Below are 21331 nucleotides of genomic sequence, written 5' to 3'. Positions count from 1 at the left end.
ATTATGAATCATAAGTGGAATTTCCACGTGCCTTTAGATTTTATCTTCTGAAAACAAGCCACCTTGCTTAACCAGTACCAAAAAATAAAAATCTTGAAACACTATTAAAAGAAACCGTTTCGTTGGTAGTTCCAACATCGCAACAATTTTTTCTACATATTTCATTTTTCAGTTTGCAGACGCCTGTCACTGACAAAGATAGCAGACTTTCCGAAGCGGTATCACGAACGTTTGCACAAACTTGTCGGTCGAATAATGAAGTCACGAAGGAATAAATTAACGGCAGTTGTTCCAGCAGCCTTGAGCGAGCATTTAATTCCGCGGCGACCTAGTCCTCGAAGGATTAAGAAAACAAAGAGTTCGGGCAAAGAGAACCGTGGAACACAAAGGAGGCTTTGGAGTAGTCTACAGCCGAAGCAGCCCGACATGGCAACGCAGGCGATTCCTGTTTCCGAGGAAACGTCCCCGGGCTCGTAATGCATGAGATTTGCGGTCGTATCGCCGCGGTAGTGCGAAAATTGGGTTCACGGCAAGCGGTATTACGCGCATAGTGAAATCGTAGCTCAACCATCGTAATCGCCGTAACACGCGATCAAGACGCGTAATAACGAACCAAATGTACGAAGCGCGTTTAACGGTTTAACGGTATGGAAATTGCACGGTTAGCGCATCGCTTAGCTTCGCAGTCCGTCGAGCCTCCCACGAACGCGTTCAGACGCGTTCAAATGCGTTCAGACGCGTTCAAACGCGTCGGGACGTGCGGCTCCAAGTGGTGGAAAACATCGCTGACACCATTCCGCGACGGGGATGAGCGGAGTTCTTACCTAGATCTAAATTCCGCGTAACGAATACAAGATGCGCTTATTTTTCATTATTCGTTGCATAGATACCGCAGTCGGAAGTATGGAATGGATATAAGAGAATAATAAATGTTGTAATAATAGACTCCCAGATATATAATTGCTGAAAACGATCGTGAGAGTTGATATGGTAGCGCGACTCTTATACAGGGATCACTGTCTTGCTTTATATGTCCAAGGAGTGGTTTATCAGTATATCGCGAAACTTGACATGGTGGCCTTTAATGCCATTTGGTCTTTCAAATAATTTAGTAAAGGGGGTTAAGGAGGCACTGCCATAAGTAACAATCTTATTAGAAATACCAGAATCCATTGTTCCTTTCGGACTATGTAATACCAAAAATGGCACCCTTTCCAACACGATCCTCTCTCCTTGCTGAGAGTCTAGCCTGAAAGTCTCGAGGAACTCGCGTTGTTCTTGTTGTTTAAGGGAGAGCAAGCGACTCTAGTGACACGACACGGCCGTTAGATGGTGACGAAATACAACCAAACGAGTCGAGGTTTACCATTGTGCCTGTTTACGGTACCGTGAGCCACGCGGTTGGCTCGCACAAAGGCCACCTGCGGGGTAGCCTCCATGTCGCACAGGTATCGCTATCATCAGACTCCTTTTTTCTCTCTGTGCTCGCGACCGAGTCGATTGGGATCGTTATTAACTGGCGTCCTTCCGGTACGATTCTCGGTTAACGAAGCTGCCCGTTGTCGCCAAGAATGATCCTCTATAGTTAGCGACGCCTCCGTTCGGAGATATTCTTTCGGTGAAGCGCGCAATAGTTCGCTCGAACAAAGCGAACATCGTCGAGGAGAATGGTCGTTGCGAATTTAGCGGACCGAAACGACGGTGATTAAGGCAAATGGCCCCCGTTATCGACCTTGTCCTATCCGTCGTCCATTTATTTGTTACGCAAAGGTACGATCAAGGTGGGAATATTTCCAGTTTACCGATATATCACAGTTAATTTTCCGCTGTAGTTACTCTAACGAATCTATTAGCAGAGTCTGGATGATAGCAATTAAAGTAAATGTCTCCCAGTAGTGGCGTTATCCCATTCAACGTCCATTAATTTGTTACCCAATGCGATTGCGCGACCAAGTGGAGACAATTGTCAAGTTTACAAATGTTTTAAAGTGATTTTTTCTGTATACTTGTTTGAAAGACTCCGAGAACAATGGTGATTTAGATAAATTTCTCTCGGTAACAAATCTCCTCCCTGTATCCATTAACTACTCGTATAAAACAACTCGTACAATTTTGTAATCAACATCCGGATGCAACGTACAGAAGTCTGTATATACGCTTAACTCTTTCGACACTGTACACTTAAAAACAATTACAGACTAATAGAAAAACACAAAGAAAATTCCTTCAGAAGACCTCGCTGAAAGAGTAACAAAATATTCCCCTTGGTTTCATAAAAACGGTGTTCGACATCACGAACACCGACTACGTACATCGAGAACTCGAATCATCGACCCAATTCGTTATATTCCTAGCCGCGTAGGACGTTCTAAAATCGACTTGGACGCTAGATAACCATCGTCGTATACCCCGACTATTCGCCAGGAAGGTGAAATAAAACGGATGAATTTAATCAGGGATCGTCTTAACGAATTCAGACCGACCGTGCAGGAAATGAGAGAAAACCCAGCGGACCGCGATTGGTTACGGAAATTCACAGGTGAAGAAGCTCGTCACTCACCGGAACCATAATCTATGCTCGGCGCGGGTGGTAGGTGGCTCTCGATGGCTGCCTTGCTGAACAAATAGATCGGATTCGTGTCGGTTCCGGCCGAGTAGGAGCACACACGGGCGTTCAGTTCCAGGCTCTCGCCTCCGCTCATCAGGAGCACCTGGTGCGCAGAGTGCACGCCGCATTCTCGCTCGATCGCTTCCTTCAGGTGGGAGACACTGCGCAGAAAAAGGTTACGAATTAGTACATAATAACAGTAGCAATGATACAAATAATAAGAATACTAAGAAGACGTATTGTTTGTATGCAGCAATGGTTTCCTAACTTTCTGGAAGGTACCCTCCTAAAAACAAATAATTTCTGCACGATATGTATTACAAAGCTTTCATTGCAATTAATTATTTTCATTCAATTCAAAATTGAATTCTTTGCTTTCGAAACTCTAGGCTTAAGAAATAAACGATATTTGCTATAGTATGTATCGGAAATATATACACAGATTGAAAAGGAATGAATATTGTACATGAAAAGTTTTCAAAATAATACTGATTTTTAAAACAATTCATATACAACCGAGTTTGATAAATACACAACGATGTAATGTAGAACTTTGGTCGAAGCTTGATAGTTCCAGAGATATTGAACTAAAATGTTTCAAACTCTTAATGACCAAGGGGTGATAAACATATACATATACTTGCCATAAAAAAGCTCCTAAAAACTGTTGACGCTAACGTGTAATATAATAAAGTTGTCGCATAATAGAAAATTACAACATTATTTAATTATTTAACGGTAATACGCGTGGTGTTTCAAAGATGTGCTAGGTTTTATTAAAAGCGGCTATTGGCGGCCCGCTATTGTCCCGCGTAAGCCTAAAACAGGATTCTCCGTTCTAACGAGCCACTTAAATCCGTGTCCTGGTACATAATAAATTCCGCAATAAACCCGGCCAGTTGTACGGCTTCAGCGATGTCGATGCGCGATTAAGGTCAAGATTATCTCCGACCGTATCGGAGATCCCGGTATCCTTAGGCGAGGCAACAAAAGTCGGAGTAATTGGGGAAACTTGGAAGACATTCTGCGCGGCGGAAAGAGAATCTAGCGCGAGATCCACCTTCGGTTCTGGAAACGTTGGAGCCAGTTGTTTAGTAAAAGCGGGCGCGGCAAAGCGGCTACGAGCTACCGAGCGACGACCTGATTCTCGTAAGGCGCTCGCAGCGTTAACGTAATTGCCGGATGATGCGTTTCCGTAATTCACGCGGAAAAGGAGAGAGGAGGGGGCGTAGAAAATGAGAAAAACGACCGCGATGGAGAGCGGCCGACAGAGTGGATCGCGAGCCTGCTTTCGATCTCAAAAGTGACTCTCTATTCCTCTCTATTTACTCCGAGGCGAGGCTACTACGACTATGCGAACCGTGACACGCGAAACGGTTTCCATGAACGAGCATGGGCGATAGAGTGAAACCAAATACAGAATTTTCGTTTTGTATGGCTTCTAACGGTGGACATTTATAACGATACTTGGGATCCTAAAGGGAGGAATTGGATCTTTTCGGACCAAAAAGGGCGGTTTCATCATTTTTTATCGAAGAAAGAGTGAAAGATTCTAATTTGAAATCTTATTGGAAAGATTTATGTAATAATATTAATGTTACAGATCATTGATCGTAACACCGCAAAATAAACATTAGTCACTGGCTGACATGATTTCACCCGTTCAAATAAACCGTTTTATGTTTGATATCTCGTATTATCACCGCGCGTAAAATTATACCTCTGTACGTCCTAATCTCCGTCATATTCATTTTGACGTTTAATTGATGAATTTGTCATAAACACTTCGGTTTCCTTATTTCGATGCCAAGTTAAAATTATCAATAGATAATGTAACCTTCTTTGGTTCTCAGGTTATATATAAATATATACCGTGTCTTTGAACTCGCACAGGCGTGCTCGGATGTGAGAGCAATCTAGCAACTTACTTTGTAATATGAAGTTTATATTATGTAAGTTAATTCTCATTCATTCATTTTTCTATCTGTTATTACCTAAGACGCACGAACACGCGATAACCTTTCGGATTATCTTTGAACATTTCTCTACTATGTAATCGCGTAGCCTCTTTACTTTTCTTTTTCAAGCTTTCTAACCGACGAGTATCTTCTAGTTTTTCTTATTTTAATTTATTTTATCTTCTAATTTTTCTTATTTACTGTTTTGATAATAATTACACACCCATATGAAAATATACACATAACCTTAATGCATAGGAGAGATCAACTTTTTGATTTTTAGGTACTCGCTTATCTACTTTCTTTTATGTATGTGTTTCTATTTTCCATATGTTTTCTCCTACCATCTCTATTTCACTTCTCAGTTTATCTCTTACAGTCCACTCTTTGGATATGATGTATGTAACCACAATCACGTGTTCCATCGTGGACTATACTTTTCCTACTTTGAAACTCACCCAAGTTGTAATGATTCGTAATAAAAACAAATAACATAACATTTTATTGTTTTTGCAAACGAATCCACCCAGTAGTGTGTTAATATGAGCTAACACGACTAAAAATTGCAGACAACTTCTTTCAGAAACGGAGAACATGTGACAATAATATAAATAACCATAAAAATGTGTGTCGCGGCGCATACGCGTGAAAGAACTGGTTCTTTGTCTGCTATTTTGTTATTACGACTATTAACAATGTTCAAGGGGAGAAGCCTGTATAAGACTTTATTCATTTAAAATATGTTTAAAAACTGCCCAAAGAAACGGTTTTTTCTCCGTGTACGAGAGTAGAAGTGTCCCTTGATGCGCGATGCGTCTCACGTTGTCCTCGCCTCGGACAAAGAGCTCTCCTTATCCGTTATTTAACCTTGCCGAGGGTGTTGATGACGACTCGCGCTCACCGTTCCAATTCCTTTTACGCGCAATTTATGGCCATCGTGTTCCGAGCGAGACAAGAATTAAGAACGTTTCGAGAGGTCGCCAATAAAAATCACTCCGGCCGCGGCGACCTGCAGCGGCGATGCTTCGCTCGAATGCAATTTCAACGCAGATAAAGATGCGCGTCCTTACTCGCCGGGAATGAAAATAAAACGCTTCTGTTCGCAGCAGTTGTGTCGCATTTCATAATTCCGCGGCGAACGGCAACGCGAAAACGTATTGCGCTCGAAACGCGCCGAGCGATTGCGGAGTAACTCGAATAGTAATTGTGACGACTCTTTAAAAGTGCAATTATTATTGTCAAGTGTAGGTGGTACACGTATACTAACGAGGTAGAAGGTGTTCCACTTAACAAACGTAATTGCTAAATAAAACTTTATTCTGTAATTTGTATGCATATTGTATGCACTTTGTGGCGAATATTGATATGGTAATTGTATGCAAAATATATCGTATGCCTTGTATTAGCAATACTTTATTTTATTTGTTCCTATTAACTCTTTCGATCAGAAAGATTCGTATTTGAATTCTGTTCTATTTCTCTATCTCTATTTCACGTTTAGAAATTAATTGTACTAAACTAGAGTTTATTATGAATAAAAAGCCATATAAATGATGTTCACTTTTTTTCACATATGTTTTATAAGTCTCCATTTACTTTGGGTTATAATAAAATTCTCCCACTCGTTGTTGTAGTTTTCTTTTCTCTTGCAACCAACGTTTACGCGCCCATAAACGAATGAAATCTAAATGCACATAAATTTGTGTCTTCTTCGCCTTAAAAGATGGATCGAATCTCTGTATTCTTTAAAAAAGGAATTAAATATTTTCCTTTATCCCAATTACCGTTAACTTGCTCAGCCAGCGAATATTATACGTCGCGAGACTGAATTTCAACGACAAATAATATAGATCGTCCACGCGAGTAAACGGAAGTCCATCTCAACGGTACAGAGGCCATAACTGGATTAACTCGTATCGACGACAAATAATATTTCCGTTTGTATACGAAATACGGTGTGAACGAAATCGAAGAAAATTGAGGAATAAATATCCTTCACGATTGGGAACGGATTCGCTACCTTAGGGACTCGTTCGGTGACGTCGAAGCAGTCGAGAACGAATTTATTCGTAAATTTCCGGCAATCGTGAGGCTTCATGAATGAAACGCGATTGCCTGTCGCGGCTTCGAGGCAGTGTTATAAAATTCATTGTATTAACCCTTTGCGTTTCTATGTCGAGTAAGGCTCCAAAAAACTGCACTGAAATCAGAAAATTTGGACTACAAAGGATTAACAATAAAAAAAAAAATATGTATACATGTCGAATTGGACATGGAACGGTGAATATACATCTCCTCCTGTTCAAAGTCGGTTAAAAATAGGAAATATGGTATCTTTTCGTATGAATTTTAACTCCCTAAATATGAAAACGGTCCAAAATAAAAAAAATATCTGTCGAATATCTTTCGATGTCCTATACGTACGTAAAGTTTCGAAAGAAATGAGAGAGGGACACTTCGAAAACATTCCTTGTAGATGGCGTGTCTTGCCGAGAATAAATTGCAATTACGCCGCGGCATATTTACTCTTTCGCCCTTTAGTGGTACACTTTGTAATTACCGCGCGGTCGCGAAAAATAAAAGCAACGTAGCTAGGGCGCCACGTTGAATCAACACGCATCGTTAATTGCCGACGACGAACGGGGTCGCTGACCGCCAGCGACGGTGGTATCTTAATGCACAAATATTGTCGAGGTATTCGCGAGACGAGCGTCTTTCCCGTGCGTGGGATCGCTGGACCGGCTATATAGTAGTTCTATTCGCTCGTAATGCGCGTTAGAGGATATCGTTTGCGGAACGTGTGTGACATAACGCGGCGCACACTTGCGCCTATTCTACAGGTCGAGCTAAGAGAGGATATTTATTGTGTTTGTCATAGCAACGACCTCATCGATCTCGATGACTTTCAATTTCCTTCGTTGTTCAAATTATGGTAGGGTAAACCATCTTATTATTGGCACTGTAACAGGTCAAGTGCCATGCTTTGCCTTAACATGTAGTTTATTGGGCACATAATCTTCCAATTTGATTGTTATACCTATTGGTCCATTAAGGATTTAATTGTCGATTGAATTGTATATTTATTTAATCCAATATATGTTATAATAAGATTAATTATATCTGTGTTACTGAATAATTTTTATTTGAATGTTTATGTTTACATCGAAAGTTGACAGTTATCTGTAAAAGACTTCTATATACGACTCCTCGAAAACAATCATTTATGTTCATTTTATGGAATTCATTTTTGTACTTTTTTCGTGAATTTCGTCGCAAGAAATCTGTTTATTTTACGTTAGAATAACGTTTCTGAACGTTATAAAATTACTCTTTCTGAACTACTTTCAAAACTGATTCAAATTTTCTATCTGGAATCTTGTAGATAAAAATATAGAAAAAAGTGGCCAAATTAAGGAAATACATGCTTTGCCGTCAAGCAAATCATGGGTTTTTGCAAATCGTTACTTTTATTCGAAGGTTGTGCTTTAAGAAAATAACACCGCGATAACAGAAACATTAGCGTCACTCAACTGTGTTTGACGTGATACTCGACGATTTAAAGAATTTATTATCGATAGTACACAAAAATTTCGCTACTAAACGAAATACGCAAGTATGCGTATCTTGCGGTTGGTGCAAATATACTCTTCACAAATTTGATTTTAAACGGGCATTGGTACATAGTAGAATGTAGGAGCCACTGGTCAAGTCAAACATGGTCACTGAACTACTAATAAAAACATAAATATACTACCATCCTATTGTATTCTAGACAATGAAAAAATTCGGAGTATTTTCAAATTGAAAATAAATAATGCGAGTTTTTTTTCTGTTTTACTTAAAATTTTCAACACAAAATCTGTAATTTCGAATGTAGCGATGACGTCTAAAACTATTTACAGAGTACGTTAGAAAATATGGGTCACGTCGGAGTGAATCGCGATGTCGTTGTTCCGTAAAACAATGCGAACAATCGGTAGAACGGATCATTTCAATGAAAGAATAGCTGCTGTTGGCAACTAATAGCACCAATGTAACGTTTCGAAATTGAAACGCGGACTATGCGTAACGTTCAATCAAGGTATTCAAGGTTCAACGAACAGTATTTTTTTCCAAATTTTTCAAAAACCTTTCGCATCGAATGATACTTGCAGCAATTAGAAACATCATACTCTTTAAATATTGCATTATGTACAAATACTATATAAATACAACAAATATCATAAGGTAGTCTACTTCGATCATAAAGATTTGTACAAAATTGTAACACAATATAAATTGGTGCAAAATCTCTTTGTGGTATTAACATAATCGTCGCTATTTAAAGGAGCGTGACGTAAAAATGTTAACCTTTTGAAGGATATTGAAATATATGTATGCATTTGCTTTTATATCAAAATTAACTTCATTTACGATCCCAAAAAACCGTTTAAAATTAAAAAATATACAATACTACAGTGGAGCACTCTATATACTCAACATTATTCTATAAATACTTATACTATAAATGAAATGAACTATCAAGTTTTGTTGTAAAAAATACAAAACTTAAAATTCGTTCCTCAAGAAGTTAACCACCTCTCGATTTGTCATGGTGCAAAAGAGCGTGGGAACCACTGAGATATCTCATCGCTACCTGCAACGTTACCCCCACTCTCGTACCTTTATGACGTCAGAATGGGAGTGGTGCGTTGGAGTGATTCACGGTGGGACAGGTGGCCTTGAGCGGTCAACTGTTTCTGACTCGACTATATCGGTACACAGTCGATAAAAGACAATCGAACCCTCTGAGAATGGTGAGCTCGAAACTAAAAGCGTTCACGGTAACTGAACGAAACAATAACTATTCTACGCTGGATCATGGAACGACGCAAAAAGGCGTTTACGACGCAACGGAACGCCTCTTTAAAACTTTTCCTTCTCCAACACGATTCGAGCAGTTAATTACAGATGCTAAAGTTGTTTATGAATGTAACATGATTTATTTGAATGTATTCTCATAAACATTGAATTATGTACGTATTTAACTGCCTACTACGATTTTATATTACAGACAATTTAATGATGGATGTTGAAATTCAAGGACAAAGTACAAAAAATAAATTCCATAAAATGAACATAAATGGCTGTCCATTTGTAAGGGTCATGTACTTACACAAATCTTTTGGAAATAACTGTCAGCTTCAAGTAACTTCCAAAGTAAGTTTAAGCTATGAACTTTACAGTATACACGCTTTTCGCAGTCATGGAATTAATAATTAATTGAATAGTTAATTATTTATACCCTGGCCCAGTTTCACCTCATCGTATCCTATTTTGATACGAGTAGAGAATAATCTAGATCGATAAATATTACATTTTAAATGTTATCAATAAACTGAGGACATTTATGCGGAAAATTGAATTGAACATTGATGCCAGGAGTTGAAAATATGAACAAAGGTGTACAGCTACGGTAAGGATTGGAATCAACCTCGACTGAGGCACAATTCACCTTAATTGAGCTAATTGTGTACAGTTAGTCTTTGATAATATTGGGTTGCATAAGCTCTGCCCGTTGATTTCTTGTTAGATACAAAGTAATGAATGATGCCTGCAACTCTTACCGTTCCTACGAAGATATTGCCATAAATATTGTCTGTAGAGTACAAAGAAATAATCACGAGAAAACCTACAGTAGGAAACTGTTCTATTCGTATTTTCCAATAATTATTTCTAAATACTTCGATTAATTATTTGTACCAAATTGGTATAACGTACTTTTACTTAATTAGCTCTAAAAATATTAATAACCGAGTCTATCTGTAATCTGTGACAAAATGTAAGTCCAAAAATTTGTTTAACGAAATCACTGTGCATTTCATAGGAACATGAGAAATCATGAGCATACCATAAGCAACGCTGGCAAATATGCGTAAACATTAATTCTGATATTAAAATATTTTGAAACATTTTATTTGAATTTTATATGTACTCGTGAATGGAATTTTCGCAATCAACGTAATGAAACGTTTAAACGAGGATCTGGGCAAGAGGAGAATAACAACAGCGGAAAATACAGAGTAATGTCGTTCAATTACTGCGAACGTTTGAATCAACATTGATATAAACAATGCTAACGATTAATTAATGTTAAATGAATTCTTGGATTCCGAGAGAATCGAACAAAACGAGAGGGGAGCGTTTGAATGGCCAATATAGCTTTCAATGCAGCAATCAGAAAAATATAAAAGTGTCCAATTAATATCGGCCCTTGAACGAACCTTAACGGGGATGCAAATAATTTGCATTGCTCGCGAGAACTAATTACTTCCAGCCGATATTAGAGCAATGTTTAAATTCACCGTTGGATGGGTGAGTGGGGTTGGACTTCCAACGGTGGGTTCGAATGCAGAACGGATGGAACGAGGTCCGGTTGGCTAGAGTGTCTCGTTGAGATTTAAATTCTTCGTGGTTTCTTTTCATTGGGATACATAAAATTGTTGGCTTACTCGTCCGAACGTACGTCGAGCGTAACACACTTTAGATGGGATAATGCTGGAATGAACGTACACACTCTGCACCGCTGCAAAATCGTTTCCTTCATCGGCGATACCAGCACGCTTACCAGTTTTATTTTCCTAATTCAAGTTGACCTCAATCCGTCCGGACTTTTCCTCACCGCGTACCGTTAACGCCGTTCCCGTTTGCGGAAAATACGTTATGTTATATCAGGTCGGAACGAAAGTTCTGCTCGTTTCTTTCTTGACGTCAACACAAACGTGTTTGCGTTAATGAAAAGCCGGACGGATTGTACAATGCAGCTTCTTACACGACACTCTCATTCCTCGATGTTACTTGCATATTTTTAAAGACTCCACTTGACATTTTGTAACTTCCTGGACGTGCTTTACCGTCACTTTACAACTAAAAACTCCAAGGTTTTGCACAGTAGTTAAAATTCCATTCAAATGCAAGTAAATAAATCTTGTTAAAACGAACATCCTTCTTGGTATAGCGTCAAGTTTCGAGATGTGACGACTTTATACGTAAATAACAAGAAGAGCAGAATGTGTGGTTGACAGCACAGTAGAAGTACAACTCAAAGTAGAATATGGTTACCATGGTCAGACAAGTCGCCAGCGAAGAGTAATCCGAACACGTGGCGCAAATGATTTTTATTACTTTCCTGATTCTGTGTTAAATTCATGAAGCAATTTTTCTATAGTTTATTATAATTTTAAATCGTACCTACATAAGATAAATATATGAAATGTGCATTATTGACTTATAAAAGATGTAACAAAGAAGACACAAGTATATTTCTCAAAAAGCTGAACATAGATATGCTAGTTAATAATTGCTAACACAATTGAGTTTCTTCTATTATAGGTATATTGTATATACCTACATATACAAACCACATTATATGCATTATTATATTTATTTATTTAATATCATAATATCGTGTGATAACATTGATTGTAAGACTTGAATTCGAAGAAACCTACGCTCGATACTGTTTAATACCATGCCTCGTACACTTTACGTAACGAAAAGTCATGGTAACAACAATAATAATAACGATAATACTGTATGAACATCGTTTTTGAACCAACAACAGCGCCTATCTTACTTTCTTATCGAAAAAGGTGAGGCTGGAACGCTTTACGATTTGACCCAACTACTTAATGTTCATCGATATTCCGTTGCGGTTCTGGGTAAATATTTACGGGACTCGGTATTCGTAATAAAATACAAGTACGGTACGGGCAACGATGAAACTCGCGTAGAATCTAGACCACCGTAACCGAACAAACGAGCAATCGAAGCAACACTGTTAACTCTTTACGCGTTCGATCAGGATATCAGAGGCTTTCAAGCCCCAGGTTCGTAAAGCTTATACCGTTTGAGGCTTCTAATACGTATCAGTGCATCACCGAGGGATGAAGCTAGCAGAAATACTGGCGAAATGTTGGAACACGCGTCAGAAAAGACAGCTGCATTAAAGGTATACGAAGAGACTGTAACAAAAGGCAGAAACTGCTTGTATTCGAAATTTAAGTCAAACGGTATTCAAGTTATCAGGTCATTTATACGAAACAATGACCTAGAAGAAATATAATCGTTATAAGACTAGAGTGAAATCTTCGATAATTCTAGAAAGGGTAGAGAACTTTCCTCGTACTTTCCAGGTACGGAAAATAGAAAACAAGCTTACAGTATGGATCCATGCATTGTTATTTTTCGTTAGTAAAGAAGATACCCTTTTGTTGTAACCAAAGTACTGAACATAAGCTTTTGAAAGGTACGTTTATCTACCTATATAGATTCTCTACAATTTTCAACTGTCCCGCTCAATTTCTTTATAAGTTTTATAGAATTCTCTACGTCAAGCGGAAGGGGCCAAATATGTTAATGCGATTGAGTCCGCCCCGATGGTCCGAACCAATGAAAATGAATTTGATCTATTCATCGTGAATGTGGTCATAGCGTGAATTAGGGAAAAAGGATTGAAAGAATGCTACCTTGAAGTTTCGTGATCAATCAGCCTAACAGGGTGGCCTATGATATAAACAGTTATAACTATACTGTGCATTTTTATGCTTTTACAGGAAATTGAATATGCAAGAAACTACAAAATGCACAGATATTGCAATAATATAAAAAAATATTGAAGCTCATACTGTAATATTTTCAGAGTAAACTCTTATTTGGATATTTAACTTTTGTAGGCACGTTTGGAAAGACTTTATTTTGCATAGAGATCCGCTGTCTAATTATAACTTCGGCGATATAAACATTTTTTTAAATATAATTTGGTACAAATATTTGAAAGACCTTAAGCAACAAGAATATTAGCAAACACAAGAATTCGTGTGTTGATTCAGAAAAAAAAGAATACCGCTTTTAAGTTGACCTTATCGAATCTCCCACTATAGTTTTTATATTTTATGAAGCGTAGCAGTGATTCTATCGAAACAGGTCTTCAAGTTTTGGAAACCGCGAGATTGTGTTCCGCTACCAATGTATCTCCATTCTTCTTCTAACAAAACATCGTTTGGAGTATATTAGAAAACTTTGCCAACGCGAACACTATATCTGTATCGAATACCACTCTCCTAGAATTTCGTCGGAAAATGCTACCTGTTTTGTTGTATAGACTATTCTTTTCTTGATTTCGCCGTGATTGGAACGGAGACGTCCATCCACCTACTGGTCCCGGTTATGTACATCGACGTAAAATGTCCCTCCACAATGGAGGACTCGAAATCGATGCTGACTGCACGGAATAAAAATTGTAAACTGAACCGTGTCGATGTTTAAGCACAAACCAAATGTTTCGCAACGGCAGAGATCGCGATAATTGCAAAAATAAAACAAGGCAGACCGTGTGTGCTTATTTTTATTCGCGCTAATTCGCAAGAAGTGGAGTGAAAATCGGGGAAACTGCGGTGGACTCGAGGCACAAACGACGACGTTGAATAATTGTGAACGGAGTTTCGTAAACACGAGAGCGTCGCGGAAAATTGGACCGTGGGCAGAGGTTTCGAGTGATGCAGCATTTGCATCACGCATTAAAGACTTGGCCGAGTTTGGCCGCGGGGTCAGACTCGTGTGTGACACAAGCCAATGGCCGCCCACGTTGGACGCGCCGATTTCGTTACTATTTTCGTTGCCACCTGCTCCACCGTCTCCGAGAAGGAACGATCAACGTTCGACGTTCGCAGTTCGCACGTCGAACAAGAGAAAAGCCACTCGAGGGCACGGCTTGCCCACGTATGTCCGCGATAGACAGATAGATAGATGGTTTTGCAATTTGTTCACCTTCGAGGGATCCTTGGCACTTCCACTCGCCGTGTCGTTGTTCGCGATACGAGCGCGTTGCTAAATAACGAACAACGACCAATCGCGTGAACGACGATCGACGGTACGATTGCGACGTCTGTTTCAAAAACGGTGCAAGTGTAATGCGAATAAAAAACGAATAAAAAGCAAGTGCCTTGGTTTCTGCATCTGCGTTTAAAATCCAGATATAAATTACGTGAAAGTTTACGTTGATTACTGTACGCGCAGGGACTGCATAAAAGTGGGTGGCCTTCCTTTGAATGCATGCTCGGACAGGTTTCGCCAAAGTACACCCCCATGTACACTTTCCATGCGGACACTTTTAACATCCGATGGATAATTACACCGTGAATTATTACTAGAAAATTTGTTATTACTATATTCTATTTCGGGTGTGATACATTGAGTCTCGTAGAGAAACTATGGGATCGTTTAGAAACATCATATAAAAAATATGTCGACTAGATTAATAGCTTCTTTATCAAAAGTGCTAACAGAAATGTACACGAGGCATCATTAATGAAAAGAAAATTGAATCCCTTCTTTTCTTATTACGGATGAGACATTAAATAAAATATATTCTCTAATCCAACACAAACTAAACACAGAAAGCGTACAATTGTATCTTTGTAATTAGAGAAAAGAGGAACGAAACAGTTTATCAATAAAATAGTTTCTCTGTTGTCATTGGTAACAAGAAGAACGCAAAACGTTCGGGTCATTGATTTAGTTGAAACTTTGTTTACTGGCAAATTGTCACCCTATTTACGAAAATATAATATTATAGGGACAGACACACAATGCTTTTTTAAATATTTATGATTGAAGTTTTATTATTAGTATTGCAATAAAATATAGTTCTGTAAAAAGTGAGCGGAAGTTATATCGCAATTGAATGGCGACGACCACTGTACTTGATGGAAGAACTTAAACGTCGGTAAAATCCGGAAAAACCGACTGCGTTGTTCGTAAAAAAAGAGGATGCAGATATATCTGCCATTTTTGTACGAAAAGAAACGAGTTTCCGCGTCGAGAAACGAGCGAGCTAGGCTTGGTCTGATAACCATCGACGGAGTTTAACGAGGGAGTCTAATCTGGGAATAATATCGAACGCGCCTTTACGATATCATAAATAATACCAACGACCACGGGAAAGTGAGAAAAAAGAAGAACTAGGAAACGCGTGAGCGATGCCAACTCGGTTACGGAAGAAAATAATAGTTCTCCGAGCGGAAAATTGAGGGTTCTACATATTTTTTTTCCTGTAACGGAATAATCGTCTCGGAATGAAAATTACACACTTTCTGTAATGTAGTCCATAAATATATACACTCCGCGACAATACTAATTTTTTTTGTTTATCTCTATGTTAATTCAGTGTGCTTCACCTTCAACGTCAACAGGACTTCGACAAAGTCATTTACTCGTAGTTGGAAAAATTCCACTATCTCGATAAGACATAAATAAGTAAATATAAAAAATGTGAGATTCATACGTGCAATAGTTTTCTCTACAAAAAATCTCAAACAGCGGCTGAGAAATTAACTTTCTGGGCTCGAAATTACACGCATAGTCGGACCCCTTGGCAGAACAGCTGATTAAATCTCTGTGTAACGCGCCGTGCGTTCGTACGCTTGTCCTACATTCGACAAAACGCCAAAAGGAGGCACTGAAAATTGACGAGCGCAAGTACGTCATTTCTGTTGGAACAACAGGATGGTTAAAAAGCTGCCGCTATTTTTCAACGAGAAATGAATATTCAGGCAGTCGCGGTCCGGCAATTATTCGATATGCCGCGTTTACCTCGCGCGGTTAAAAGAAAATGAATGAAAGAGGTGTAACGCACGTTGTAGGATGTAGAAGAGGAATGGACCGGGAAATAGTGGAACAGTTATCACGATGTACTGCGCGAAGGAAACAGAGGTAACGGAGAATAATGTACAAGGATTTGCAAATATTACGGAAAGTCGCTGAAATGATCTTGCAGAAATGCTTTCAGAACGTTGAATACAATTTTTGATTTACGTGAAAATCTAGGTGAAAGAATTCCAATAATGGATTAAATGTAAACAACTTTGACATCATTGTTTCTTCGATTAAAATAACAATTCGAGGTAAACAATCAAAATAACTTTCACGTTGAAAGAATAATAGTATATTTGAACTGTTCGATCGACTATCTGTTCCAGATAAATTTTTATACTTTGTTTATATTTATTATCTGTTATTGGAATAACATTTTGCTCATCCCTGACTCTCGTCCTCACGAAATTTTCGATAGACCGCTAATATGTTTACACGCTGCGTGTAAAACATTATGGTTATTTAGGAGTGTAAAAGGGAGTTTTTAGTTTGTTTATTTCGGTTATAGGGAGAACCGTGGAAAAACAGAGGGCGCACGAACTGCAATAAACGGAAATTGACGCGGTTTATATTTAGTTTTTAGCTTTGTGAACGCTTCGGCAAATTTGTCTGTTAATTAAAAATGATCATTTAAATTTTAGTTACAAATACAGAGTCTCTAGTCATAAATGACTGGTACTGTAGTTTTATACACAATTATAGCAGTTCGATAAACCGAGTACATTCAGGTGAACTTCTATAGTACTAAAGCAAATCAATAAATATTGATATAATAAGCATATACTAGAAATTTTTAATTTCAATATATTTATCGAATTTCAAGTAACTTGAGATGTATGAAGAATATTTTTTACACGCATACTTTCACAATGAACTTTCCCAGAAACACTATAAACTGCTGTCTAGAGAACCATTATATAGAAAGAGTCGAGAAAAGGAATCGAATCTAGGTTACACCATACACAGAGCAATTGGAAAAACACAATTTATTTATCTTCCTTTGAAAGAGTCATAGGATTGAAACGTTGAAAAAGATATAAGCAGTGTTACGATTTTCCATACGAATATTTATTAATTTATTCTGTAACCGAGGCAAACAGAAAAAGTTAATCAGTTTAACCAACGATATATAAACCTTCTTCATATTTTCCAACTTGAAGGATCGTTTCGATAAATATAAAGACAAAATAAATAATTTCACCCCCAATTCTACCGATACTTGAAAAAAACAATCTGCAACAATCCGCACAGTCTGATTTGTACGTTTCATCGTCCAAGGTTCGCCCATTGGGTTGTACATATTGATACCATAAATATTTACAAATCAATAGTAGAATCAAATGTAAATAGTAAACAAACACAACATCAGAAACGTAAATAACGGATGCTCCGAGACTGACGGTCTACAGTGTCTACCTATGCAAGTTCGTGCAAGAGCCAAATAAATAAACACAAAATTCAATTCTTTCTTAGTTCGAACAGACGTCTTTTTTGGAGCTTACGAACACAATACTGTCACGTTTAATTTAGAAGTTGTATTCGTCTAAAGTTTTATAATATCGCATTTGCAAAGAATAAGATAAATTATACGCCTGTAAAATCCATAATTTTGAAAATTTTGAAAAATCCATTAAGATACGTTTAAGTATCACTAAAGACTGGAACATAATCGAATTTGCACAAAATTTGAGATGCTGCTCCATTTAGTATTCAATTTCCCCGTAAAATGACCCTATTGCAGAATGTAAACAAGCTTCACAAGGCCAAGAGACCCAAAGAAAGGTGCGTATAAACGTTTATCTATCCTTCTACAAAATAAACACGATATTATCAAATTTCAATTTAGTAATACTTATTTATCACTCGAGTATAGAAAGTATTCGTGCACCGATCAATTTCCAAAGAAACTATGTAAAATTGTAATGTATTAACTTATTTTTGATAAACAATGATATTGTACATATTCTCGGAAATCTCTAGAATCGATAGATTACAAAAAAAGATAGCTATTTATGCAAGTTACAAAATTAACAAGAATAACACAATTAATCGATAGAAATATCGAAGCAATAAGTATTCGCGCAACTGTTTAATTTTTAAAACGATTAAAAAAAGAAAGGAATTTACATTAATTTATAAGTATGTAATACTTCCTTCGTGAGATTTCCTTTTGATTTTATAATTATTGCAACTCTTCTAAGCATTAAATTAACTAAATTATTAGTTAGAAGTTAATAAGAAGTGGGATCTTCTTCAATTCCTCTATTAGAACCATTTTTAAAAGTACTTTACTGGAAATTTGATGTTTTCTAATTCGTACGTAGCAATAAACTAATGTATTTGCGTTACAAACTTTACTGTAAATGGTTCGTCGTAAGAATCGTACAAATACTTATTGCTTCTATACTTTTACCCACTTTTCGCATGGTTTTGTTAATTTCACGAATTATATTAACTAGTAAATGTTGTTTGGACTATATATATATATATCTTAGAGACTTCCGAGAATATGTAAAATATCATTGATTACAAAAAAAAAAATTTAAGAAAACTACAATTTCACATAAAAGTTTTTTTGTAAATTGATCGATTTATTAACTAAATATGGAATAATGAACAAATTGTAATCGAATTGTAAATATTAACGTGGTCGCTAATAACCCTGTAGTTGATGTGACCTTAAGTAAAATAATTTAAAAAAAAAAAAAAAATGGTACATATATAATTCAATAAATATACATCAAAATTCAAATACGCCTTTGAATTTTTCTTAAAAATAGGCACGAACTTTCCGGACAACCCAATATTTGAATTTCGGTGAAGTTACAAAAATAAATACCACGATAAATGTTTGATTATGTAGTCCCCGATAGTTGGTAAACGAAATTCAATCGCGGTAGAAATTTTAGCGTGGCAGTAAACGTGTGAAAAAAAAAAAAGAAGAAGAAGAAAAACTTACGTCTGCAGGGCCAGTTTGATGTCGAAGGTGATGGTGGTGCCGGTGTCCACGTGGAATATGTACAACATCTTCGGGCCGGTCAAGCTCCTTCCAGTCCGAAAAGGGTGAAACGGCCAACCCGCCCTAAGGACTCAACTGGCATCCAGGCGATGCTTATCTCGCTGTCGACGTCCGAAGAAGAAGACCTCTGTCACCTCGGGTCAACTCCTGTAGTCAGCTCGATCGGGGCCGTACCCCACGTTTCCCACCGCTCGCGAGTACGGCCCCCTCGGGTTTATGCCACATCGATCACGGCCACCAATCCGTTCGTCCTCGTCGATTCACCGAAACTCTCGCAGAGTTCGAGACCTCCCGGTGCAGCCCTCCTTCGGGAAGTATCGCACGAATTGTGCGATCGCGCGCGAATCGCGATAAAACGAGCCAAGACGAGAACGGGAAGCAAAGCTCTGACGAGAAACGACGCGAAAGATCTCCTCCGTCTATGTATTTCCGCACGCTATTTATACACGTATATACGCGCGCAATGTCAGTTCAAACGAAAACAATTCCGTGTTTCAACGAGAATGATTCGTTGAGATTCAAGTGGAAAAAAAAGAAAATATGTAAATTCGCTCGAAAAAGAGCAACGTATTACGAGATCATCGATAACCAAAGAAATAAATCGCACAGGTTTCGGAACAGGGAATACTCGTAAGGTGAGATTAGTAGTAATTGGTACAGCCTTTTTGATGAGCTCGAGTTGGTAAACTATAGCTCGAGCGAGGCACGATCCGCGCGATCGTTATTCACAGGACGGCACTGAAGAATTTTTGGTCCGAGCCGGAAGTCGGTGACGAAAAACGAACGAGGGGAACGTAGAGCCCCTTGGAAACCGAAAATAATCACTCGCCGCGAAGATGTCTGCTTAATGAACTACGGAGTAACGATTCTTGACAACGTCGTTGGTCCTGTCATCGAGGTTCACGGTATAGGTTGCACTGTTGCTCCGAAAGCATCGGTCGATCGCGTCCTCCGTTTTTCCGTGATGTAAGCCTCCGCTTGCCACGGCTCGGCGATCCCTTTAAACACTGTTCGCGAGACAGCCCCGCGACCAGCAACGTCGTGTACGCGAAACACAATCAAACTGTTTCGAAACGAGCCACCGTTGCAACGAATGGAGAACTCGTCGACGCGATAAACGAGTTAGTCCCGGATCAGCTGCTCGTCAAAACAAAGCACTCGCGCGTACACGAAAGGCCAGCGATCCTTTCTCCTGGTCGGTGCGTTGCCTGGCGAGGATCCGAGACGGAAAACGACACGGTGGACGATATATTCCGTGCACGAAATGGCTCGGGATCATCCAGGACGCCAGAATCTTGGTTTAATATCGCAACCGAGTCGTGTGTACGCCGAGAGTGACGTACCGACCACAACAAACAACGCTGCGCCACACGCACGGGAACCTATGCGCAGAGAACCGTAGCACAGGAACAAAGAAACCCCACTTTCGTCCGCGGGTTTTTCTCGTTTGCGCCTTTATTTTCCGGTGGACCCGAGTTTCAGGTACCGTTGCTGACACTTGTGTACTTCGTTGCCGAATTTATACCGCGAATGCGCCGAACGCTTGCCCGTTGAGTGTTCACTTTTTTTTCAAGCTCTTGCACCGTGCCAAAGAGAAGTAGAGGGGCAACTAGCTTGGCGCAGTCCCGTTCGACATTTTGCTCTGACGCATCGCGTCGCCAGCTGTTTACTGCCGAGAGCAGCTCCGGTCGAGTACGGAGAACAGAACTGCTTGCGGAGCGCTCTGCTCCCACAGATATTCCACTCGCCACTCAGCTGTTCGCACGACGTTCGTCGCGCCATCTGCGCATGCTAATATGGCGGGCGGTACGGGTGGCGCAGTTTGAACGGAGATAATCGCAATTCGATCATCTTCGAATGATATCCTTTCTTCGATGTTTCTTGCGTACACTTCACACAAAAAATAGTGAAATCTGTCGTTCGTTGGGACATTCGCGTCGTTTAACTCTTTGCGGCACAGGAATTCAAGTCATAAAATAGACCCATGTGGCACATGAATTTTATTTAAAGAATTTTATTGCGTTTTAAATTAAACAAAATTGTTATATTAGGTTG

General features: G+C 38.8%; 1 protein-coding gene across 2 annotated transcripts in view; it reads right to left on the bottom strand.

Moving 5' to 3' along the window:
- LOC128878953 (RB1-inducible coiled-coil protein 1) overlaps nt 1-20986 on the bottom strand; it is an 83386-nt gene extending 62400 nt beyond the window's left edge. The window contains exons 1-2 of one of the 2 annotated variants that reach the window (XM_054127641.1): nt 19217-20986; nt 2561-2769 (exon numbers count right to left, since the gene is read on the bottom strand). In XM_054127641.1, the coding sequence (XP_053983616.1) occupies nt 2561-2769; nt 19217-19284 (277 nt within the window). In that variant the 5' untranslated portion in view covers nt 19285-20986. The remainder of the gene's footprint in view (nt 1-2560; nt 2770-19216) is intronic. The other variant, XM_054127642.1, reaches the window with a different exon arrangement.
- Between the last annotated feature and the right edge of the window lie 345 nt (nt 20987-21331).

This window comes from Hylaeus volcanicus, chromosome 6, assembly GCF_026283585.1.
Source record: "Hylaeus volcanicus isolate JK05 chromosome 6, UHH_iyHylVolc1.0_haploid, whole genome shotgun sequence".
Taxonomy (NCBI): domain Eukaryota; kingdom Metazoa; phylum Arthropoda; class Insecta; order Hymenoptera; family Colletidae; genus Hylaeus; species Hylaeus volcanicus.
This window is presented reverse-complemented; position numbering and strand designations above follow the sequence as displayed.